This window comes from Tursiops truncatus, chromosome 11, assembly GCF_011762595.2.
Source record: "Tursiops truncatus isolate mTurTru1 chromosome 11, mTurTru1.mat.Y, whole genome shotgun sequence".
Classification (NCBI taxonomy): domain Eukaryota; kingdom Metazoa; phylum Chordata; class Mammalia; order Artiodactyla; family Delphinidae; genus Tursiops; species Tursiops truncatus.
This window is the reverse complement of record NC_047044.1, coordinates 78,011,178-78,037,447: the sequence shown is the minus strand read 5'-3', so window position 1 is coordinate 78,037,447 and position 26,270 is coordinate 78,011,178. Positions and strand designations below refer to the sequence as shown.

The window sequence follows — 26,270 nt, the reverse complement described above, 5'->3', positions numbered from 1 at the left end:
GTGGTTGAGAGTCCGCCTGCCGATGCAGGGGACGCGGGTTCGTGCCCTGGTCCGGGAGGATCCCACCTGCCGCGGAGCGGCTGGGCCCGTGAGCCATGGCCGCTGAGCCTGCGCGTCCAGAGCCTGTGCTCTGCAACGGAGGAGTCCACAACGGTGAGAGGCCCGCGTACCGCAAAAAATAATAATAATAAAATAAATAATAATAATAATAATACCCACTCTTTAGAGACCAGGAGATGCTATTGATTCTTTTCTCCCACTCTCCCCTCCCCGAAACCGTCAGATTTGCTGCAAGCAAGCAGAGACTCTACACTTAGAACCGTCTCTGAGAAGGATCGCCAGAGGTTGACAGCATTGCCACCTGCAGCAGAGGTTGGTGGGGATTAGTACTAAGACGATGTAATTATTTCCTGATGACAGCAAAGGTTTTCACCTGCTCCTCCTTTAGCTGTTCCCAAGTTTGAATAATAAGCCTGTAATAATGCTTCTTAGGGTCTAAAATCTTAAAGGTCAAGTTAGTACTGATTCACTTGGGATATAAAAAGGGGAAGAAGCATAATGAGGAATTCCACTTCATATTTGTTCAAAAAGGGGGGAAGGCTCTCACTGTTGGTATTTTGTTAGAATTTGTTAGCATTAAAGCACGAGTTTTTTATGCCCTGCTTTATGCAAGGGATTTATGCAGTAAGTACAGTAGGTCCTCCTGCAAGGACCATCTCTACTAACACTAAATGAAATAGGAGTGGATTCTACATATTCTTGAGGAAGGTCATGAATGAAAATTTGGAGGAAGGAGTAACTTGTGAGTAGTAAATTCAAATTAATGAAAGTCTATTTTCTGCAGTTTTCTGTCAGGGAACTCTAGCTCTTACTAAAAGAGAATTTAATTCAACAAAGAAATGGTGTGAATAATAGTCTACAAGTATAGCAAAATGGATTCTTTTTAGCAACATAATAGCAAAGCAATGGAGAGTAAAGTTTATGTCCTTGGAACAAAAAAAGAAAAAATAAGAAAAAGAACAGAAAAAACTCTTTAGAAACTGCTCCTTTTTAAGAAAATACTATAAGAAAATGTTGTAAAGTCTCTGAATCTAATATTAATTTTATTTTCCCCTCTCATTTACTTGAAAGATGATAACCAAATAATATTAATATATAAAAAATGTTCATGCTTGGAATCCGTTAAAACACAAAAGTGGGAAACGAATTGTATAGCTATATGACTGTACAAATGTACACAGATGTTTCCAGGCACTTTAGTTACCACTTTTTGTTATACATTTAAAGATTTTGGGCACACAGTTAATTAATTTAATTCTTCTTCTTCTAAACCAGAATATCGATTCCCATGTGGTTCCAGTATATTCTTTCTATTCCTATACAGGTTTTCTTGGCTATTATTTTCTTTTTTGTTCTTTTTTTTTTTTGGCCACACTGCATGGCATGCAGGATCTTAGTTCCCCAACCATGGATAGAACCTGTGCCCCCTGCAGTGGAAGCACGGAGTCTTTTTAACTACTGGACTGCCAGGGAAGTCCCATCTTGGCTATTATTTTCTTTTGCTCATTCCTTTTTCTGTACTACAACATTCAAACAACTTTATTCTAATTCTCATAAACTAGGATATGTATTGTGATTATTTCATTTGATCAGAATATTCTTTTCTTTGAATTAGTCAACTGAAGAATATTTACTCAATATTTTCTATGCAGAGGGCATGGTATTAAACACAGCTGGGATTTTTTAAAAAAAGATTCACACTATAAAAGCTTTGAAATCTTTTTGAAAAGGGCACATATAACAAAGGTTGCAAATACATGGTAGCAAGTGATAAGTGCAAAATCAGTAAAGCAATACCAAGTGCAATGGGCCTTAGGATAAGAGACAACCAGATAGGGCTGTATTGCTCAGGAAAGGGTATTCAAAGGCAGGAAGAAATGATTGGGTGAGTGGAAAAGGAGAAGGTACAGAGGTGAATGACCAGAGAGGAAAATGATGGCAACCAGAAACACAAGGTGTATTTCAGTGGAAAGGAGGAGAGCCATTTGGCTGGAATAAACCTTCCCAATAGGAAAGAATTGGGAGATGAAGATAAACAGATGGGCTTGAAGCCAATCAATCTATAAATGCCAAGAGAAAGGTACTGTGAAGATGCAGGGACTGCCTCTGAGGCCAAACAGATCCTCTTCTAAACCTGGTTCTGCTACCTACCACTCTGGGTTTCCACATCCATAAAATGTTGATAATAACAGCACCTGTCTCAAAGAGATTCTATAAGCAATAAATTATAACACTCTTCTCACAGTGCTTAGCACATATCAAGAGATTAAAAAAATTTTTTAAGTCTGTTCCTATTATTAGCCATGCTGAGGGGACTGGATCTTGTTGTGTCACTACTGGCATAGAGTGATGTGATCCATGTCTCATCTGGCAAAAAGGCACATTGTCCCGACCAGAGGAGGAGGCCACTCTTCCCACGGGCCCTGTATGCAGCTCTCTTAATGCAATGTAAAGTCAAGCCAACAACAGAGATTTGAACCGACTTCTTACCCAGCCACTTCACTCCATTATACTCAAGGGCCTCCAGAATCAAGCTCGTACCTCCGTACCACCTACCTACAGCTGTAGGTCCCCAATATGCTCCAGTATCTGCTAACCTTCACACTGTAGTGAACATGGCCATGGGACAAGAAAGACCTGGATTCAAATGCTGACTACATGTGTTCCTCCTGACAAGCTATCTCTTCTGAGCTCAATTTTCTCACGTGTAAAACATGGAAATAATAAAACCACCCCGGATATGTTTTTATGAGGCTTAAATGAGATAAGTACAGCAAAAGCAACTAGCACATCATTTAATACAGAATGCTAGGCACTGACTATTATCTAGTCAACACTGAAAATAACTCTATGAGGTAAATGCTCGTAATTATTCACATTTTACGGATAAAACTGAGGCTTAAAGAGATGAATTTTCCAAGTCACAGACGTCATGGGTGGCAGAGTTGCATCAGAACCAAGCAGTCTGACTCTGGCACCGCCTCACTCTCTCCTTCCCACTTTCTCAGAACCCTAGGAGGGTAATTCTGACCAGTGTCAACCTCACCAGGCTCAGGACTGCCCTGACCTCATTCAATCACTGTGAGAATGTCTTTGGTTGACATAAAAGCCATAATTAAAGGGAAATCCTTAATATCCTCTAGGAAGTTGTTTACTTACTATCACATATTTTTATCCCTAATACAAAAGACTAATAGTCATTCTGATGGTATAGACAGGTCTTAATAGTTAAGCTAAGGTCCCAGCTGTTACCGCACTCATGTCTCTTTTTCTTCCAGAATTAACACGTTTTGATAAAAATTTCCATCTTCTGAACACATTCTGCCTTCTCCTCTCCGAGCTGCAACCTGACAAAACTTGCAATCAGGTTAGCTTTATGCCTCAGTGTGAGCTTGAATTTCTTATGAGCTACTTCTCTATTCACTCCTTATCAGTCTCTCCCTCAGTTTCTGTGCCATCAATAATTCTTCTCTACTCAACACATCATGTTCTTTTCTGCACCTGCTTCAGTACTGCTCTGCTCACTCCGTTTTTCTTGAGAAGCTTCCCATTGCTTTGACAACCCAAGGCCATCTTTTTCATTGCAGTTTCCACAAAACATGAATGCACGTGAAGCTGTTTACTTATTTTCCTTTGAAAACATATATGCAAAACTTCACTGGGGAAACTAATTTACTTATGATATTACTGCTGGAGTCTTTGTACCTTTTCATAATGCAAAATCCCCTGTTCTCTTTCACTTAACCCAGGAACTTAACGTGCCTTAAAATATATGTTGGTACATCTGCTTTCTCACTGAGCAAACAAAAGGCATCTATTTAAACTGTGATTCATTCTCTTCCTAATCCAAAACTGCCTTTGTCTTTTTACATTTTCACCTGTCTCTTAAACTTTAGGAAAAAACAAGTGTGACATCCACAGGGATGATTTGTTTATCCTGAACACCCTGTTGAGTTTGCCTGTCTCTAACTTTTCTAACTTGAAGAACAACTGGCAAGCTCTGATTTTTTTCATATGATTGAACCTCTGACCCCTTCCCACAGTGTCAGGCCTTCCCCCTGCATTTCCTCATATGGGGCACGCCCTTCCTTTGAGCTCCCCTAGTAAGCAGATGGGTGCCTGAGTCAAGAAGCCAGAAGACTGTAAGTTATCTTGACAGCTCTACAAGCCAAACAGAGAAAAATATATGTATTATGAATCACATGATAGAGAAATCTGAGCAAAAGACTTCACAAGTATACATTTCCCATGCTTTTCATGTTGCACTGCCACGAGTAATTTTTCACAAAGCTCATTTTTTTAAAAAAAGTAACAAGTTTAATTTCAATAATTGGTTACTTGGAGTTTTTATTTTCTTCTTTTGCTTTTTATAACGGAAGCCATTATGGAAGATATTTCTAGGAGGCGTGAATCCCTCTGCCTCAAGACATCTATTTGCACTTTAATCTGTACTGTGATTAAGGAGATTACCTGGGACCTCTGGAGCAACTCCAACTCTAAGTAAACAGTCAGATCATAATTTGGTAGATCTGTTTGTGTGAGCTCTGCTTCTCAAGAGTATTTCACTTCTGTCATAAGAATTAGCCTATTCCATGCTAGTTAAAAATATCTAATTGATAAACAGCCAATCAGATACCCACCGTGTTCTCATTAAAACCCAGAACTAAGCTGAGTCTGGTTTAGGTGAGCAGGGGTAAAGGCCATGACAGAGGAAATACCAACACCCACTCAGAAGGCTGGATCCTCATGACGGCATGAAGGCATATAACTCAGCATTCTGCAAGGAGGTCCCATCCTTAGACTGACAACCTGATCACTTCTTGAAGTTAGGAGATTTCTCACCAAAACCAGCTTTCTCTTTGCAGAGGAAAAATATAGTGAATTGGTTTTAAGAGCAAAGACTCAGCAGCCAGGCTTCAGAAGTATGATTTCCAGGTTCTTCACTTACTACGTGGGGTAAGTTACTTACCCTCCTTGTCTCCATTATCATATTAGTAAAATATGGATAATAATGGCATCAAATGGCACATAGAGTTGTTATGTGGATTAGATGAGTTAATATATGTAAAGCTCTTAAAACAGTGCTTGAATATAGTAAATGTTAGCTATTATTACTAATTACAGTTAGTACACTCTGGAGGATTAATTATTGGAATTCAGTATTATATCCAATAAGAGAACTGTTACCTCATTGGTTAGCAGGTGTTCAATAAATACTTGTGAAATTACACTCATTAAAGTGATGACATTTCATAAAATATTCTAGTATAAAAGTTGATGGGCATGACAGAAAGTTGACTGCACCTGTAACTCAGGTGCAAAATTTCAAAAGGTGAGATGAGTATTGCTAAGAGTCAGCCCCTGGGTTATCCAGACATTCTAGATATTCTTCAGGCTTACTACAGACTATGAGTTAAGGAGATCAAGACAAGGTGAAACCTGGAGCTTCTTATGGGTATATAGATCTTCTAATTCATTTTCTGTGTGGAAATTGACTGTATGATCAGATTAACCAGAGGCTGAAGCATAATTTAGGTGGAATAGATATGGTCATAAAAAATATCCTGTACACACAGAACACAGGACAGTCATTGCCCCTGAGGAGACAGTGAAGGGAATGTGACCAAAGGCAATGTTAAGGCAGACTTCAACTCTACAAATACAGCTTCATTCCTTAGGGAAAGCCAAGAAAGGACCAGAAATAAATATGACCATACATAGTATGAATGTTTGTTATATTATTTTTTTATAGTCACCTGAATATTTTAAGTTTCTCAGACCAAAAATAGGGAAAAAAGAAAAGCAACCTTACTTAAATGGCCTTTCCTAAAAAATAAAAATAAAAAACTAGTGACCTAAAAAAATGACATGATGGTTTATATAGAAAAATAAAAGAATTGGTAAAAAAAACTCCTAAAACTAATAGCAATTGTAGCAAGGTTGCAGGATACAAGAGTAATATACAAAAGTCAAATGCTTTCCTATATACCAGTAATGAACAAGTGGAATTTTAAATTAGAAACACAGTACCATTTGCATTAGCATCCAAAACAATTAAATACTTTGGTATAAATCTATTGAAATATGTACAAGAGTTATATGAGGAAAACTACAAAGCTCTGATGAATGAATTTAAAGAACTAAATAAATGGAGAGACAGCCCATGTTAATGGACAGGAAGTCTCAATATTGGCAAAATTTCATTTGTTCCCAAATTTATCTATAGATTCAATGCAATCCAATCTAAATCCCAGCAAGTTATATTGGGGAGACTGACAAACTGATCCTAAAGTTTATATGGAGAGGCAAAAGACCTGGAAGAGCCAACTCAATACTAAAGGAGAAGAATAAAGCTGGAGGACTGACACTACCCAACTTCAGGACTTACTTTGAAGCTACAATAGTCAAGACAGTGTGGTACTAATTTAAAAAAATTAGATAGATAGATCAATGGAACGGAATAAAGAGCTCAGAAATAGACCCACCTAAATATAGTCAACTGATCTTTCACAAAAGAGCCAAGGCAATACAATGGAGCAAATATAATCTTTGCAAAAAATGGTATTGGAACAACTAGGTATCTGCATGCAAAAAAAATGAATCTAAACATAGATACTACACCCTTAACAGAAACTAACTCAAAGGGATCACAGACTTAAGTGTAAAACACAAAACTATAAAACTTCCAGAAGACAACATAGGATAAAACCTAGATTATGGCAATTGGTTACAGTGATGACTTTTTAGATAAAATACCAAAGGCACAATTCATGTAAGAAATAATAGATAAACTGGACTTCATTAAAATTAAAAACTTCTGCCCTGTAAAAAATAATGTCAAGAAAATGAGAAAACAAGCCACAGACTGGAAGAAAAATATCTGCAAAAGATGTACGTGATAGAAGATTGTTACCCAAAATATACAAAGAACTCTTAAAACTCAACAATTAGAAAATGACCCAATTTAAAAATTGGTCAACGACCTTAACAGAGACCTCACCAAAAAAATATACACAAATGTCAAATAAGCTTATGAAAAGATGCTCCACAGCATATGTTATGAGGAATATGAAAATAAAAACAACAGTGAGATACCACCTACTACAGTGGTCAAAATTCAAAACACTGACAACACCAAATGCTGATGGAGGCTGCGGAGCAACAGGAATTCTCATTCATTGCTAGGGGTAACGCATAATGGTACAGCCACTTTGGAAAACAGTTTGGTGGTTTCTTACAAAACTAAACATGATCTTACCATATGATCCACCAATTGAACTCCTTGGTATTCATCCAAAGGAGTTAAAAACTTATGGCCACACAAAAACCTGCACACAGATATTACAGCAGCTTTATTCATAACTGCCAAAACTTGAAAGCAACCAAGTAGGTGAATGGATAAATAAACTGTGGTATATCCGGACAACAGAATAGCATTCAGCACTAAAAAGAAATGAGCTATCAAACCATGAAAAAAATGGAGCAAACTTAAATGCATATTACTAGGTGAAAGAAGCTAATCTGAAAAGGCTACATACTATATGATTCCAACTATATGATGTTCTAGAAAAGGTAAAACTGTGGAGACAATAAAAAGATGAATGATTGCCAGGGGCTGGGGAGGGGAGAAGAATTAATAGGTGGAGCACAGAGGATTTTTAGGGCACTGAAAATACTGTGTATGACACTATAATGATGGATACATGTCATTATACATTTATTCAAACCTCACAGAATTTACAACACCAAGAATGAACCTGACATAAACTATGACTGTGAGTGATACAATGTGTCAATGTAGGCTCATCCTTGGCAACAAAGGAACCATTCTGGTGAGTAATATTGATAATGGGGGAGACTATATATGTATGGAGGCAGGGGGTAAATGAGAAATCTCTGTATCTTACTCTCAACTTTGCTGTGAACTTAAAACTGCTCTAAAAATAAAGTTGAAAATTTAAAAAAATACAAATAATGACTTACTAGTGTACCACCATGCTTTCACAGCTACTCATTAACTTTGAAAAGTCCCAATCAAAAGTCCATAATGGGGACTTCCCTGGTGGTGCAGTGGTTAAGAATTTGCCTGCCAATGCAGGGGACACAGGTTTAAGTCCTGGTCCGGGAAGATCCCACATGCCACAGAGCAACTAAGCCCATGTGTCACAACCACTGAGCCTGTGCTCTAGAGCCTGCGAGCCATGACTACTGAGCCCACGTGCCACAACTACTGAAGCAGCCCGCGTGCCTAGAGCCCATGTTCTGCAACAAGAGAAGCCACCATAATGAGAAGCCCGCGCACCGCAACAAAGAGTAGACCCCACTCGCTACAACTAGAGAAAGCCCGCGCGCAGTAACGAAGACCCGACGCTGCCAAAAATAAATAAATTTATTTAAAAAAAGAAGTCCAGGGCTCCCCTGGTGGCGCAGTGGTTGGGAGTCCGCCTGCCGATGCAGGGGACACGGGTTCATGCCCCCGGTCTGGGAAGATCCCACATGCGCCGGAACGGCTGGGCCCGTGAGCCATGGCCGCTGAGCCTGCGCGTCCAGAGCCTGTGCTCCGCAACGGGAGAGGCCACGGCAGTGAGAGGCCCGCGTACCGCAAAAAAAATAAAAATAAAAAAAGAAGTCCATAATGCAATACTACCACACACACACACACACACACACACACACACGCACACACACACACACACACAGTCCTTCTTTCATAATCTCATACATAAAGAAGTTTCACCGCAGAGCAGCACAACTATCCAACAGAAAACTCTGCAGATACAATAATTAAGGGCCCAGGATTGCATCTACCATTGAACCACTAGCTCACTATCACTTTAGAGAGCTTCTGATGGTATTTAATGTCTGCTTACAGATGAAATGTGACACATCCCACCCAGCATTCCATGTTAAGGTGAAGAATGTCCATATAAAGAGCGCTGAGCTGGGTGCTCTAAACAGAAAAACTCCCTTATTTCCAGGGTGTTGATGACATGGATGAGAGCCAAGCAGAGCATCAACACCCAACATGCAAAATGGGATAAAGCCACTCTGGCTCCAGGAGATACAGAGAAAAGAGAAGCAGATTAATGCTCCCAGGACACTTCTGCTTTCCCTAGAAGAGTCCTTTCTAGAAGTTTCTCATAAATCCTTGCAGGAAACACTGTAAAGGGCTTGACCTCTCCAGCCTGGGGCAGCCTACACAGTAGAATCAGATGCGTGTGGATTCAATTCTACATCTTCTACTTAATACTTGTACAATTCTGTGCAAATTATGCAAGCTCCCTTGAGCCTTGCCTTTCACATATGAAATGTGGTGAGAAGACGTAATTCCCAAGGACACAGTGACAGTTCAGGTTTATCAGGTTGATCCAGGTTTTATCTCCTGGCTTGTAATAGGCATTCCATATTGGCTCCCTGTTCCTCCCAGTGGGAAAGAGGTAATGAATAATTAAGCCAAACTCTCAAGACATTGAGACAGACAGCTTATCTCCCCCAGGCCAAACTGTCGAAAGACTGGACATCCTCACATTAGCGCACCATCTATAAGTGCAATTGAGTGCTTGTGTTGTGCCTAGCTTGGTGCTAAACTTTCCATACTTCCTGCCATTTATAATAATTGTTACTAATTATCCCTATTTTATACATATGGCAATCACTTAATCCAAGTTCATACTGCTACTAAAATAGAAATCGCAGATGTAAATCCACTATTTGTAACTCTAGGATATACGCACCCTGAGCACACCATTGTTCCATCATTATTAAAGGTAAAACAAGGAAGGAAACTCTAGAATCACTTTTGGAGAAAACTGCATCCACACAGGGCTTCGAGTTAGCACACTATTTTCCTTATATGAAAACTAAACTCTGTTTCTTACACTCAAGCTCTGAGACTAAGAGCCTGACATACAGACTTGGTCAGAATTTACCTCTGCCAAAGTGAATTCTTGACAGCTAACAGCTGTAGTCTGATGCTGAGCTGTGCTTGCTACATCACTTCTGAAAATGCAGTCAACATTAGGTGGCAGAGCTTCCAATCGATCATGCCAGAAAAAGATACTTATCTTGAATCTGCTCATTTTCTTTGCCAAGTAGAAAAGCAATTATCTGCACCAATACAAAATATAACTGCCTGGGCATAATACACATAAGAAGAAGAGATGATTTTAATCAGAAACTGGAAGTCAAAATTATAAACTTACCATACTGAATGTATAATAGAAAGGGATTAGTACCTCCGTGAAGTTTCTATTAATTTCTGTTCTTTGGAGGAAAATCATAAATGGAAAAGGCTTAAATCAACTAAGGTGTGGGTAAATAGCATAGCTTCACCCTATCATGGGCAAACGTACTCTTAAGTCACCTATCCATTTTTCTTAAATATGAGAATTCTACCAGAATTACAAAAATGTGTAAAGAAAATTTTATATGATACAATCTTAAACGACAAAGAGAAGATACTGAGCTTTCACAAATATGCAGGATTCATTTACGGTAAAAACTCAGAACTACTGCTTTTTTATTCTCAAAAGTGTAATCATTAATAGCAAGTGGTTTGAATTTTTAAATCTTCACTCTTTTTTTTTTTTTTTTTAAATCTTCACCCTTCAATAAGATGTGCCATCTGGCTTTATGATCAGAGTTTTCTTACCTATAAATCTAAAAAAAAGAGATGAGCCTGCTTTGCACTTGTTGCCCTCCTTACAGGAGTCAGGCCCTTGGCATCTCTCCCAAGTTCCTCCATGACGGGGCTCCTGCCTACCTTCCTAGCCTTGTCTCCACTACTCATGTCCTGTGCTGCCTGTAGTTACACACACACACACACACACACACACACACACACACACACACACACGCACACTTTGCAAGTTCAGGCCTCTGTGTCCTCCCCCCTGCTGTGCTTTATACATGGAAGACAGCCCTCCCTCCCTTTAGTTCATCTTCTCAGCTGTTAAGACTCAGTTTATGCCAAACCTCCCAGGCTGGCTGAGGTATCCTATCCTGTGAATCCCATAATTCAGGGTACACACATTGATCATCACACTTGCCACCCTCAGTAAGATTATCTTTTTCTCTGTATGACTTCCCCACTGGGGTGTAAACTTATCCATGCTGGCCCAATCAGAGCCTCTATTTTTGAGAATCTGGAGTCAGAACACATTAATTCCAGTCCATCTTTAACAGAGAATTGAACTGAGAGGTTACATGAAGCTAGGACTGAGGCAGCCCTGCAACTCACCAAATTAAGAAAAGTCAGTCTTTAAGAAGAGGAGGAAAGGACAACAACATGGATTTTAAAAAGCAAAAGAGAGACCATGAACCCTCCAAAATGTAAAAAAGAAATGTTTTGAGTTTGCCAGTTCCTGTGTCCAGAAATCAGGTTCAATACCCTGACTGGGGTGCCATTAGAGTCCAGTGTACCTTTCTAATGAAAACTTCAATTTTCTTAAACAAGTTCTTTAAAAATTTTGTTCTTTGTAAGCAAATGATCCCTATGACATCTGTATATAGTGTTTAATAAATGTTTATTAATCAAATGAATCAACAAACTGTCTCTGAAGAGTCAACAGGTATCAGTTTGCAAATGCACAGCTTTGATGACCTCTATGATGGTTGAGGGCAAAATATGTGTAAACTTTAACCTTTTTTGCTATTGATATTTCTCATCAATACATTTGACTTAAGTTCCAAAGACTTAAGTAGTCAAGAATTCAAGATGGAAAAGGAAAACAAAAATAGCCGAATGCACACCAGTGAAATCTCCTCCACAGTCTGCCTAGTCACTCACGAGGGTAGCCCATTATCGTATCTCACTTCAGGGTCAGCCTCTGACTCTCATACAACTTCGAACTACATGCACGCCGATGGAGTGCAGTGACTAAAAGAGAAAAGGAAAAGTGACAGCATCGTTTCATAAGAGTTTGGCCAATAGTCAGAGAGAGTGACAAATGACCTGAGACCACCTGTCTCACTTGTGTCGTTTCACAGATAAGAAAAACAAACATCCAGGGAAGTAAAATAACTGGCCCAAGGAGCAGAGCAAATCAGAATCAGAGTAGAACTCAACTTCCCCCCAACCAGGCCATGGCTCCTTACACTACCATGCGTTTCTTTACGTCCAGCCCAACCTGGGAAACCGCTCTTCTCTTTCAAAGGATTCAGCAATTCTACAATGTTCAGATTTTTCAAAAACAGCAATGAGGACAATGATACAAGTTTTATTGTTCAAGACATGTACTCAGTCGTCAACTATTGATATCATCACACATGTATTTTCTGCTTAAAAATATCTGGAGATTGGTACCCAATCTTGACTTATCTTAATGGTTTACTATCCGTTGTGGCTATAAATTATGTGCCATAAGGAAGAGAGAAACAAAGAACACTCCTACAGTGTTGGTGGGAATGTAAATTGGTACAGCCACTATGGAGAACAGTATGGAGGTTCCTTAAAAACTGAAAACAGAGCTGCTATATGATCCTGCAACCCCACTCCTGGGCATGTATCTGGAGAAAACCATAATTTGAAAAGATACATGCACCCCAGTGTTCATTGCAGCACTATTTACAATAGCCAAGATATGGAAGCAATTCATCTATTGACAGATGAATGGTTAAAGAAGATGTAATAGATTTATACAATGGAATATTACGCAGCCATAAAAAAGAAAGAAATATTGCCACTTGCAGCAATATGGATGGATGTAGAAGTTATCATACTAAGTGAAGTAAGCCAGACAGAGAAAGACAAATATCATATGATATCGCTTACATGTGTAATCTAAAAAAAGAAATGAGACAAATGAACTTTATATACATAACAGAAATAGACCCACAGACATAGAAAAAAAACTTATGGCTACCAAAGAGGAAAGGGGCAGGGAGGGATAAATTAGGAGTTTGGGATTAACAGATACACACTACTATATATAAAATAGATAACCTAAAAGGACCTACTGTATAGAACAGGGAGCTAAACTTAATATTTTATAATAGCCTACAAGGGAAAAGAATCTGAAAAAATAGATATATATGTATATATAACTGAATCACTTTTCTGTACACCTGAAACTAACACAACATTGTAAATCAACTATACTTCAATTTAAAAATTTTTTAATTAAAAAATTTAAAGAAGAGAGAAACAACCTGTATTGAGGATATAGTCTCTTCCTGACTCCACGTGAAAACTAAAAGTGCAGTTTTATAATTAAATAAACAACCTTTTAAATCAAATTTTTTTCATCATAAATGCAGTATGGATCATAATTCCTTTCATAAAGTGATATTCCTTTCACAAAGAAAAATTACTTAAGGGAACCAAAGGTAAAGTACAAAAAGAAATCCAGGATAAAGACTTAACTGTCAGGAAATAGAAGCTCTACCACTTGAAAACTGAAACACATTGGTTGGTTATTCATTAAGAACTGAGGGCATGTCTAGCTCTTAACATAAGACACAAACATTCCTTCCCTCCGTCCAACTCTGGCTGGTTGTTTGCATGTGGTTGTTTTTTTTTTTTTTTTTCTGAATTATGATATAATTAATTGCCTTCATCCCCTAAAAACCCATACTATGTTCCCTCCTTTTGGAGGTTAAATCATTAAAAGCAAATCTTTAATGCCAGGTTCCTCACGGAGACTGCTGCTTAGGGTGATTTCAAAATCAATATGTATTTTCTAGATTATATATAAAGTAGTAAAGAGCATGGTTTGAATAATGTGAATAGCATTAATAATTCATAAATCTACAACATGAAACACACCTTCCTATATGGCTATAAGGTCATCAATCTAAAAAGCTAGTAAATTGTCTTTATTATTTGATTTTCAACCTAATGGTTTGTTTATTAAAGTGATGCTTTATTCAATAGTAATTCTAAATACATCAAAAATTTTTAATTAAAAAAAGTCCGCTGTTAGTCTCAGCAACTAAAAATAACTTTACACATGCAACTTATAATGAGGATGGTATCCATCAGGTAAGAATAAGTGTAGGGGCTTCCCTGGTGGCGCAGTGGTTAAGAATCCTGCAGGGGACAGACACGGGTTCGAGCCTTGGTCCGGGCAGATCCCACATGCCGTGGAGCAACTAAGCCCGTGTGCCACAACTACTGAGCCTGCACGCTAGAGCCCACAAGCCACAACTACTGAGTTCACGTGCTACAACTACTAAAGCCCGCGCGCCTAGAGCCCATGCTCTGCAACAAGAGAAGCCACTGTGATGAGAAGCCCACGCACCACAACAAAGAGTAGCCCCCGCTCACCGCAACTAGAGAAAGCCCATGCGCAGCAATAAAGACTCAATGCAGCCAAAAATAAATGAATAAAATAAATAAATTTATAAAAAAAAGAAGTGTTAACACAGGCATTCTGTTTTCCTGCTAAACGTCGATGAAATCCATCTTTGCTACAAGAATGTTTCTTTCTTTTACAGTCATTTTCCTCTAAAATACTGTAAGCTTATAAAAAGAGAGAAAATAAGTAAATATCATAAACAAATCAAATCAAGACTATACCACTTTCATAAATACAGCAAAGGAAAAGTGACCACTATAAAAAGATTTCTAAACAGTAATTCTTCCACACTGTCTTTGGCATAAAATAAGCATGCTGGTAGGGATATAGCCCTACCATTTATGAAAAGCCACAACTAATAGCCGTGTTAAGCTCTTTTCATGTATTCACTCATTTGTTCCTCACAATAAGCTCATAGAGCACCGTTTGTGTACTTTTTCAAGCATTTACATTTTTAACATTGTCACATTTAATCTAGAAAACATAGTAGCAGTTCAAAACATGTGGCAGACAATTTTTAGAGCAACAAACTGGAAATCCCACCAAATTATCTGAAACCATATTGCCTAGTGTAGAATAATGTTCCCATGAAAGAATTATTTATGTATCCCCTGAGTGTTTACAATGTTAAGATGAACTGATACTGCTTTTACTGCAATCACTCCACAACCTCTCAGCAGGCTACATTAAAAAAGATAAATTAAAAAAAAAAAAATTAGCTGGATGACAGCAGCTTTAACTAAAAGAGCAAAGAAATTGGCAGCGGACTCCCTACAACACCCTAAGGGCCCTACCTGTGTTCTGCAAAAGAAGGGAAAGATGTTTGGTGTCCTTGAAGTCACCCAGGCTCTAACCTGCACAGGACAGAGGTTGAGTATCCAATGGTGACTGATGAGCTGATAGGAAACCATGAGGCCTGGCATCCTCTTCTAAGAGCCTACTGTGGCAGTGACAAAATTGAATGCCAACCAGAAATGCCTACATTCTGATAATTTTCTCTTTCAACATATGTCCCCATGAATCCAATTGGAAAGCAGATGCCTAAGCTTGATAGCTCTACACTGAGCAAGGAAAGAACTTATCATCCACTGACTGAAATTCACAGGGGATAGAATATTGCCAAGAGCCGGTACCCAGTCAAGATTAAGCAGAATGAACCAGGGGCTGTCAGCAGTTAGGAACTCTACCAACTGCTATCCATAAATTAAAAGGAATTTTGCTTCTTAGCACGTGATTTATTTGGAAGAGGTTTTTAGTGCTAAGTTCTGAACGAAGCCAAGAAACACTTTACTGAAATGATCCATTTTAGTGCTGAGTTCAGTTCAAGAAGCAAAGCAGATTTCAATAAGCTTTCAGGCAAACTCATCAAAGTAATACCTGCTTTACCATATACTCTGGGTCTGGTTCAGATGGAATAACATCACTCTCAACTAATGGTTAGGAAGTAGTGACAGAAAAAACTCTCTTTTAATTCTCTATCCACGTAAGAGAATACCTCTCTGGTAAGTTCCATGTTTAAGAAAAGCTACTTTAAAAGAACTTGAGGGCTTCCCTGGTGGTGCAGTGGTTGAGAGTCCGTCTACCGATGCAGGAGACGCGGGTTCGTGCCCCGGTCCGGGAAGATCCCACATGCCGTGGAGTGGCTGGGCCCGTGAGCCATGGCCGCTGAGCCTGCGCGTCCGGAGCCTGTGCTCCACAACGGGAGAGGCCACAACAGTGAGAGGCCCACGTACCACAAAAAAAAAAAAAAAGAACTTGAGAGCCCATCTTGGGTAAATCAACCCACCAAAGAACGTTAAAGGCAGATTAATGATGCTATCCCAATAAACACAGTTCAAAATTAAGAAGCCTGATAACACTAACTGACAGTTCTTTTGGAAAATTACTTTTTTATTTAAGTTTTTAAAAATAAATTTCCCACTATTTTCATCCTTCCTATAGCAAAACAGCAGCATTTGTTCACCCTTCCCAGGAAAATGTGTCCTCCATAGGAAGACAGATGCCTGCAGCAATCACCTACCTCCCTTCTCCAGTGCCTTCCCAGCCACTAAGCAAGTCTGCAGTTCAGTCACACCAGGAGGCACTACAGGGTCTTAGTAAAAGCTATGGTCAGTTCAGCATATTAAAAAGAAATTGACAAGCTATGAAAAAGCTCAGGCATGTATGGGCCAAAGGTAACAAGAGAGGATACCCTTTGGATATTGGGTCCAAGTGATAGAATCATGGGTGTAAACAGTGTTTAAGTTGTTTAATAAGAAATAACTTTAACAATAATTATGCTAGTAGGTTTGGTCAGTTGTCTTTATAAAATACAGCCTGAGAGCTACTGCTTTCTTAGCTCCACCACCATCATGTGCCAAAACGTCATAGTGATCTGGCTGCAGCCACCTAAGAACTACACCTGAAGACTGAAGTATTTACACCACTGAAGAAGAGAGAGAATTCCATAGCAAAATGTGGCCCAGCTCATCTTTAAATAAAGCAATGGAAATGAGGAAAAATGATCCGCAGCAATGAAAGAATGTACAAAGTCTCTTTAAAGTAAGACCTTAGCCCATACCTACTTCCAGAGGGTGGCTTGTGTTCTTAAGGTGGATTCATCACTGAGCTTTACACTTACATTAAGAGACTTGAAAGTAGGGGAGGGGATTTATTAATATGAACCCACAAACTTCACTTTTAACTGTGGGAGGTATTTTCTGTGTAGATCTCTTAGTTTACTCCACCCCTCTTTCATTTGGTCATTTCATTTTTTTAAAGCAGTAACTGAGTGAGATTAAAACGGCCCATCTGAGATCAGTCAACCAGAAAGGTGTGTAAAATGGTGGGGGGATAACCCAATTATTCATCAGTAATTCAGGCTTTCAACAGAGATTTTTTTCCTGTCACCTGAAAATCTCATTTCACAAACTTACTAAGCTTCTTTCAAAGCTTACATGAGGCTGTTAATAATGATCTGAAACACATTTGCCCTACTCAGAGGAATTTAATCTACAAAGCATTTCTTACTTTACGGAAAAAGAATACAATGCAAGGTCTACAAAAGTAAAGCATTAAAACGACACTTGTGAAAGATCAGTGACTCATTCCACCAGTGAAGGTCAAAATATTTATATGCTTCCTTAAGTCCTCTGAATTTAATTTAATTATCTAACAGTTTCACTTTAGTGCCAACCTGTTCTCTAACCCTAAACCTGTCTTAGTTTCTTGATTTGCATGCGTCCGTGCAAGGTACACAAGAAAAACTTTTAAGACACACTGAAGTGAAAAATATGACCGCTGTCTTACCCACAAAGGTAGGAAACGAGCCCATTTTAGTAAAAATATCATGATCATCATCCAGCTAAGTTCCATGAGGGCAGAGCTCTGTTTACTTCACTGCCATATATTCCCAGCACCTAAAACATTACTTGGCACATAGGAGGCATTCAGTAAATACTGACAAATGAATGATTCGTGACAGATGCTGCAGAGCAAGAGAAGAGGAAAAGAGCAAGAATTTATTGAGCCAAGAACTGTCTTCAACACCAACCATAATCACTGTCACTTAAATGGGAAATCAATCAAGTCTCTATATGAAAAATGACTACATATAGTTACAGATATAGGTATGAGTTACGAGGATAAGAGTTCAGGCAGAATTCACTGAGTTTTCTAAGGTGAAAGGGAAAATGTGTCCATGCGTGAATGAACTGGATATAATGGAGAGGGTAGGGAGAAGGAAGGTTTACATACCAAACATTTCTCATTGCACATGGAACAACTGAGTAAAAGGTGCTATCAACTGAAATTTCATCTGATTCCAGAGTGTATACCCTACGTCCTAGGTTCTTCATTGCACTTGCTACCCATAAGCCAATCACTAAGTCACACAGAAAAACAGGAAACTAAATAAAAGACTTGCAGTAGGATTTTGGAATTCTCCTGTATTTGGTAACTACAGAAAATGTTTTACCTGATAGTATTTAGTCCAATTTTTTGACAGCCTAATGCCATGCATGCAATGTAAATACATATTAGCAAATAGTTTCAAAGTTCAAGCAAAAAAAATCTCACACAAACTCATCCCTTGCCTGCATACTGCAGGTTCACCAGTTTCAGGATACATCCTGGTGTTTAGAAACTCACACAGGAATAATAATATTCATAATACTAAGCTACTACTAATGATGCTGTGGGCTGCCACACTGGCTACTGTGGGCCAGGCACCTATTTACATGTTTATTATGCAGGCTATAGCTTTGAGTCCTGACAAGCAATCTGAGAGTGAGGTGCCATGATTAGTTCCACCTTTTGGAGATAAGAAAACTGAGGCTCACAGAGATAAAATAACTTGTCTAGGATCAAGTAAGTGAAGGAGCCATGATTTAAACACTGTCTGCAGAGATCTTCAGAACTAAAATAACATTGCCTCTTTGAACTTTTATTTTCTTTACCTGATCACCTTCTGACAAAAGGACACACACAGTTTTTTAAAATAATTTTGATGCTAATCAAATTTATAGTCAAATATATGACACCTTTCCTTTCCAAAGGAAGAAAATACATGACAACTTTCCCCTCCAAGAAAGGATAATGGTCTTTCTTGCCCACAAACATGTTAACTTACTAAGACCCCGACCAGTTCCAGTTGTCCTATGTACTGCTCTCCAGGCATAATTCTTTCTAAAACAGGCTGGCGCTCGGAGTTAAAAAAAAAAAAAAGCATGTCATTTAATTCAACGTATTAGTACCAACACCCTATATCGAAGTAAGTCAGAAGGTGCCTCATTTGTTGACCCAAGGATGGCTGCAAGAATCTTCTACCCCCGAGAGTTCAACAGGGAGGCCAGCTCCACAGAGCATGAAACAAGTGTCCTGCCTCCTTCCCAAAGCCAAGTCCTCAACCGGGAAGCTGGACTTCAGAGCATAACAAACAGGCAAAAGCAAAGGATTAGGGGTCAAACAGCCTGAGTTCCAATCCTGATGTTACCACTTACTAACTATGCAAATGTTTTTTTGTTTGTTTGTTTTTTTGCGGTATGCGGGCCTCTCACTGCTGCGGCCTCTCCCGTTGCGGAGCACAGGCTCCGGACGCGCAGGCTCAGCAGCCGTGGCTCACAGGCCCAGCCGCTCCGCAGCATGTGGGATCTTCTCGGACCGGGGCACGAACCCGTGTCCCCTGCATCGGCAGGCGGACTCTCAACCACTGCGCCACCGGTGGCCCCTATGCAAATGTTTTAAATGATCATTTAACTTCTTCCATATCCACCTGATAATGCAAACTGTAAGGTTTACCCTACACGAAAGTTGTGATGGCTGCATGGGATAACATGTGGGAAATGCCAGCCCATCTCCTGGTACATAGTGGATGGATCACAGATACAAAGTTTTCTTCCCCTCCTGAAAGACCTTCTTCACTGGAGTGCTGGAGCTGACTCACACTGGCTTGCTAGAGATGACTATTAAATTTTCAGAAATTTTGCAGGCCAGTTATTAAATACAGCCATTATTGAAAATTAAATAACTATAATAAATCATACGTATGTAAATATATTGTATATATTAATATATATCTTAAAATAATTCTATAAACTTAAATCATGCTAAAAACAAAGGTAATAAGTACTCAAGGCTCATCACTTCCTAATTAGTTTCCTTCATTTTACTGTTATCTATGCTCTTGAGGTTACTACATATATTGTCCATTGAGCAGTGGAAACGCTTCATGATGGTGAGCTATGGCACACCTCTCCCAGCTCCATGTTCAGCAATGTCACATTTGTAGCTTCAAATTAGCTACATGGTAAGAGTATTTACATGGAAATTGGCCAACACCAGTCAGGATTTACTTTCTCTGGAGAGCCAGTTATTAAGCATTTACCAGTGCACCACTGGTATTCATACTTCATTTTATTCCTTTCTGCTCCTGCACCTTCCATCTCTACTCTCTACAAGTTATCTACCTACATACACACACGCGTTAAATTTAAAATAAAAATGAAAACAAAAACCTAACACCCCTGGAGTTAACATCCTTTGCCCCATTCCTTCATTACCAAATTTACGGAAAATATTCTATTTATGCTTAATTCCAATACTTTCTTACCACCTACTCAATAATTTATTCATTTCACAAATATTTGAGCAACTACTCTTAGCCAGACACTATGAAAAGAACTGGGAATACAAATGTGATCAGAAGCCGACATGGTCCCCGCCCTGATGGAACTCAGTCACACTGCAGCCTGACCTTTGTCCTTCCTTGAAAGTCTGTAATGTGCGATTAACTCTTGTTTTTTCTCCTCCTCTGCCTTCCTTAAAAAAATTTACAATTTCCCCAAATATTCTGTCTTCTTTTCCTTCATGCCGTGTTATGGAAAAAGTCAAGATATCCTCAAGGTTTTGACTATTTACCTCTCTGCTTTCTTGCTCAGGAATTTCAAGCATCCCTGTGATTTTATCCTTTCCCAAACTTATTTTTCCTCTAGCCTTTCCATCTCAGTAACTGACACCACCACGCACCCAACTATTGAAGCCAGAAACACAAACAGCCTTGTTTCCTGCCTTTCCCTCACCCCTCACCCCAAACATCAGCAAGTCCTGTTAGATGTATATCCAAAACTTATCCCAAATCCACTATATCCCTCCACCTCAGTCTCTATCAGCCTCGGCCAAGACCCTTTCTTTTCCCCTCAGTCTGTATGAAAGTCTCCCTGCTTTACTCTTGCCCCTTAATCATCCGCTACAAGAAGCCAGAGTGAACATTCTTAATGTAACCATTTTCCTCCACATTAAACAACAACAACGATAACAAACAGAACCCTCCAAAGTCTCCCTTTTCCACTCAGAATAAAATCCAAACTCACTTCCATGGCCAACACACCCTTCCCCATCTGGGCCTGCCCACCCCCTGAGCTCACCCCTTCCAAACCCCACTTGCTCGTTTCCCCAAGTCTGGAACCCTGTGCCCAGATCCGAGCAGGGCTAGCTCCTCCACTCATCCAGGAGGATTCTGTGGGCCTTTCCTGACCAACCAACATGGAGTTGCTCCAGCCAGGCCCACCCACCACTCTCCACCACACTGTTCATTCTTTGTTGGTTATTTAGTGTGTGTCCTCCTCTACGGGAAGGGAAGCTACACAGGGGCAAGGACCCTGTCTTCCTTATTCACCAGGATATCCCTGGTGCCTGGAACATGCCAGGCACGTGGTAGACACTCAATAGATCTTTGTTGATGAACGAATAAATGGAGCACGATCCAAAAGACAGGTTTCCGCAGGAATAATCGGAAACAAAGACCCAGAAAAGAGGGAGTTTTCTGGGACTGCACAGAAGAATAAGAATAGCAATCTGCTGTTTAACCGCTAATCGTATGAGTCAAATTTCCATCTTTATTAAATTCTGACTTGCCCATGGCTTGAGCTATTTTAGAGGCAAACTAATTTAATGAGTTCTGATAAATCTATGTTAATTTTCATGGCTAGGTCAAAAGATTCAAAAAAAGAGAGAAAATCCTTTAAAGTTTTTCCTGTACCCTGGGAGATCAGCTCGGTGCTCTGTGACCACCTACAGGGGTGGGATAGGGAGGGTGGGAGGGAGATGCAAAAAGGAGGGGATATGGGGATATACGTATACGTATAGCTGATTCACTTTGTTATAAAGCAGAAACTAACATACCATTTTAAAGCAATTATCCTCCAATAAAGATGTTTTTAAAAAAAAAAAAAAAAAGATTTTCCTGTACCCTCAAAAACATTTCTGAGAGGCAGTGTCCCCTGGGCTTACTCCCATACTTGTGCTGTAATAAATTCCTATCACACACCAAGAGCAGGGAGAGACGGAGCAGCAGAAGGTAGAGCTATCCTCCCCCAGAAAACTGAGGGGCCTTGCTCTCTGATGCCCAGGGCTCTTCCAACAGGGAAGCAGCAATATGTCTGCACTTCTTAATGGAGGCTTCAGAGCCTCACCCTCTCCTTCTAAATAACAGCAGACAGCAGGGCTTCTACTTGCTTCTTCCAGCTACTCCTTTTTCATCTGATCTAATATAAGGAAGGAATGGAAAGAAGAGAAGGAAGGAGGCAGGAGGAAGGGAGATGGGGAAGGAAAAAGAAAGAAGGAGGGAAACAAGTGTGGGCGGTGTCACAAAGAACCCACTCGGTGCTTCACTCCTCTAGCGATTCCCCTGCAACAGGTGATGCTGGATGGTGAAAACACGCAAGGTCAAGGAGCACAGCCCAGTACCTCATCAAGGACCACACAGCTCGAGGAGACACAGGGAATCCACTGCTCTTGGGTTCAGGTGGCAATGGAGTATGGCAGCCACCCCAAGCTCCTTTGTGAGGGAACCGCTGCTGCTTCCCGTTCTCCCGGAGAGGGTGCGCGGGCGGTGCGGTGGGCAGGGAGCTCCCGGGCCGCTGTGGGCTGCGCTGATGGACGACCCCATTGCTCCTAATTGTACATGGAATGGAGGGGAAACAAAGTCAGACAGAATGATAAGACCTGCAACAAGGAACAGCAATCCCTTGTCCCATCGCCAAGCCCTGTTCCATGGAAGCAACCGTCCACAAGTCTTTTAGCTCTTCTGTTTCTGGTATTCATCACGATATTTTTAAAATAAGATTAAATTATAATATTATTTCTAATTTTAGAACTTGTCTTATTGAGTTGCTACCATAGAAGATGAGGACTCAGTCCCTTTTACGTGGTCACCAATACGCAAACACACACACACACACACACATTCACAACCACCCTCTTCTCATCTTCCACATATATTTCTCTCATAATAAATATAATTTGGATTCTCCTAACTCAGTTGAAGTGATATTCGGGATTTACATTATTATGGTCTTGTGAAATGTTTTTCACAGCTGATCCACCCCAATGTATTCTCACATTTTCCTTCATGAATCTTCTGAGATGATATAATTCATAACCACCAGCTGGGCAAAACTTTTAAAGTCTGATACTATCAAGTGATGGGGAGAATGTGGAACAAAGGGGATTCTCATCCACTGCTGCACTCCAGTCATTTCAAAAGCAATGTCTCTTGCTCACAGTGAACAAGTGAAATCACAGTTCACAGTGAGATCAACACAGTGAACATGGATGCATCTGTGGCCCCAGCAATACTTCTGTGGTTATGCCCCAGGAAGGACGTGCACACAAAGGTTACCTGAAGCATGCTATATAATAGCCAAAAATGTAAAAATAACCTAAATTCAAACTCCAGAAGGATGGATAAATTGTGATAATTAAATACTACACAACAGTTAAAATGAATAAACTATAGCCACATGTATCCACATTGATGGATCTCAAAATCCAACGTTAAATGAAAAGAAAAGCAAGAGACACAATTTATATAAAGTCTGCAAGTATGTAAACAATGCTATTTGATATTCAGTGGTATATACTTATGAAGTAATAACAAGCAAACCGCCCTAGAAATGAAAAATGCCAAATTCAGGATCATGGTTATTTCTAGAGAGAGGGTAGGGACTGGGGTCAGGGAACGTTATCTTCTGCGTGTTGGCAATTATATGCTAATTTTTTAAAAAGAAAAAAATTTAACTTTCAGGAGCTGCTCTTTCACTGAAAATGTTTCTTCCTAAAGGTGATGTCTCAGAAAAGAAATCTAACTCTGTTCGTGTGGTCCAATCTTAAAATTTAGGAATAAATTGCTCTTCACGTAGGCGAGGGCTTCCAACACTTGCTTCTGTTGTTTCTTTCCTGTTTCCTGAATCATACAATGAAAAGACCTCAAGAACAACCTAGTACCAAGATGTTTATTCTAAATGAGCAGATAAGAATTTGTGTGTACGTTATTCTGGGAAAAGGGGACACGATTCTGTGAGATTCTCAAAGGGGTCAGGACCCCCCAATACACACAGATCCTCTGAGCTGGTCTCCTGGTACAAATGTGAGCCCAGGATCTGAGATGCAGACGCCCCGGGGGGTCTCCAAATCCCTGTCCTGTGTGCTCCACAGAGGCTCAGGGGTAACCCTGTGGCTCTGGAGTCACACAGACAGAAGTCGCAATAGGGGATGGGTGACTCTGGAGAGGTTACTTTCTATGCCTGCCTGAATTCTCTCCTCTGTAAAATGAGGGTAAAAGTTGTTGTGAGCAATCAGTGACTTCATACTTGTAAAGGGCGTGGCCCAGTGCTTGGCACACGGCCTGCACTCAAGAGATACTGTGATGGACCAGGTCTCCCTGTTACCTGCTCTCAGTTCCTTCTCACCACTTTCACCACTGTACTCAGTTACTCGCGTAACTACTTATGTAACGTCCGTCTCCCCCAGTATTGCTCTTTGAGGGAAGGAATCTTAACTGTCTTATTCTTGGCCAGGCACAGAATGAGAATGTGTTAAGTGGGTGGAAAGAATGAATGCCTCCACCTATGCAGAGATGCTGGCGGTTGTGAGAGCTAAAAGTTACTAAAACAAACAAAGAAACCCCACCAACTATGAGCTATGCAACATCCAAGCTACATATGAGCAGTATTGTTTTTTTCATAGAATAGAACTTCTGGCAGTTTGGTATAATGAAGGTCAAGAACAATTACTAAAGGAATAAAAACAACAATTATTCTCTTTGAAAAAAGCCTAGCTCAACAGTGACCAGATGAAGAAAAAAGGAGTGGGCTGGAGAGACCTCAGACCAGAGGAGATATGACTTCAAAGATGAGCTAAACAAGAATGCTGCCTGCTATCATATTATCAGCCACTGCAGCGGGCCTGGAAGGTGCGCCCTGAGGGGAATTCAGGATGGAGAAAAATAGGATACTGACCCTAGAGAGTTGAGCTGCATATCAAAGGAACAATTTTAATGAGCCCAGACTCTTGCATCTTCCCATATATAGAAAAGCACTGAAATCATTAACTTGAGATGCCTGATCTTTTGTGATTAGCACTAATCTTTTGAGTTTCGACTATATAGTTGTTTTTTTAAATTTTTCTTCAGCAAAAACTCATACATCTCGGCTCCTCCCTTACCTCTTTGGAACAGTCCCTCAGAGCTATCTGAGAGGCTGCCCTCCCAGGCTGTAGTCCTTAGCAATGTCCCCAAATAAAACATTCTCAACCCACCAGTTGTGTGTTTTATTTCAGTCGATATGAGGTTAAAATATCTCTGGACTGAACCAAAGGCAAGGGTCTGCAGGCACTTGCCACATCTTCTGCTGTCAGTAGAGCGAAGCAGAAAGACGATGGGAGGAAGATACAAAGCGGATGCCAGAAGAAAGTGGAAAGCCAGAGGGGTGGATAGGCTGCTCTCTAAATAGTAAGGTCAGCAATGCAATTACTACCATGGGTGGAGAGGATACAGACGAAAGGCATTCTCATATAAGCCTAGGGGAGGTGCTTTGGCTCACAGCTTTCTTGGTTTGAGCTTGGATCAAAATGATAACTGGGCTCCTTCCTTTTACATGCCTCTGAGATTTACAGAGAGCCAACAGAGCACTACAATCTATTTAAATTATCTCCAAGTACGCCCAGGCAGGAAGGTGATCAGAATCTAATGACTCATCTCAGCTTGTTGCCACTCACTAGCACTGCTCTTATCTTTATGTCAAGAAGCATAAAGATGTAGGGAATGGGCTAAAAAGACAGGATTTTTTTTTTAAGATAAAATTCTTCATCGGACAAGGCTGGAGAATAAATCAGTGACATTTATTAAAAGTTCAAATGTAAGGGCCTTATAATTAGTGAAAAATAGTGTCTGCATGTCAAATTGTTAGTAATTATGGATTTGACAGAGGAAGAAAATTATAGTATGTACTTGAACTTTTAATATGCCTTAGTCACTCTTATCATCTATAATCCACAGGATAATATGAATGTACCTTAAGTTTTTTAAATGAAAATAGGCTACTAAATAAACTTGTTCTTTAACTTGAATATGACGTGTGATTATTCCTGTAGGGTTTA

General features: G+C 39.8%; 1 protein-coding gene across 8 annotated transcripts in view; it reads right to left on the bottom strand.

Annotated features, from left to right (window-relative positions):
- Window positions 1–26,270, bottom strand: part of TMTC1 (transmembrane O-mannosyltransferase targeting cadherins 1) — a 263,389-nt gene that overhangs the window by 207,186 nt on the left and 29,933 nt on the right. For all 8 annotated transcript variants that reach the window (XM_019935766.3, XM_073788882.1, XM_073788881.1 and 5 more), the window contains one exon: window positions 22,581–22,787. In XM_019935766.3, the coding sequence (XP_019791325.1) occupies window positions 22,581–22,787 (207 nt within the window). The remainder of the gene's footprint in view (window positions 1–22,580; window positions 22,788–26,270) is intronic.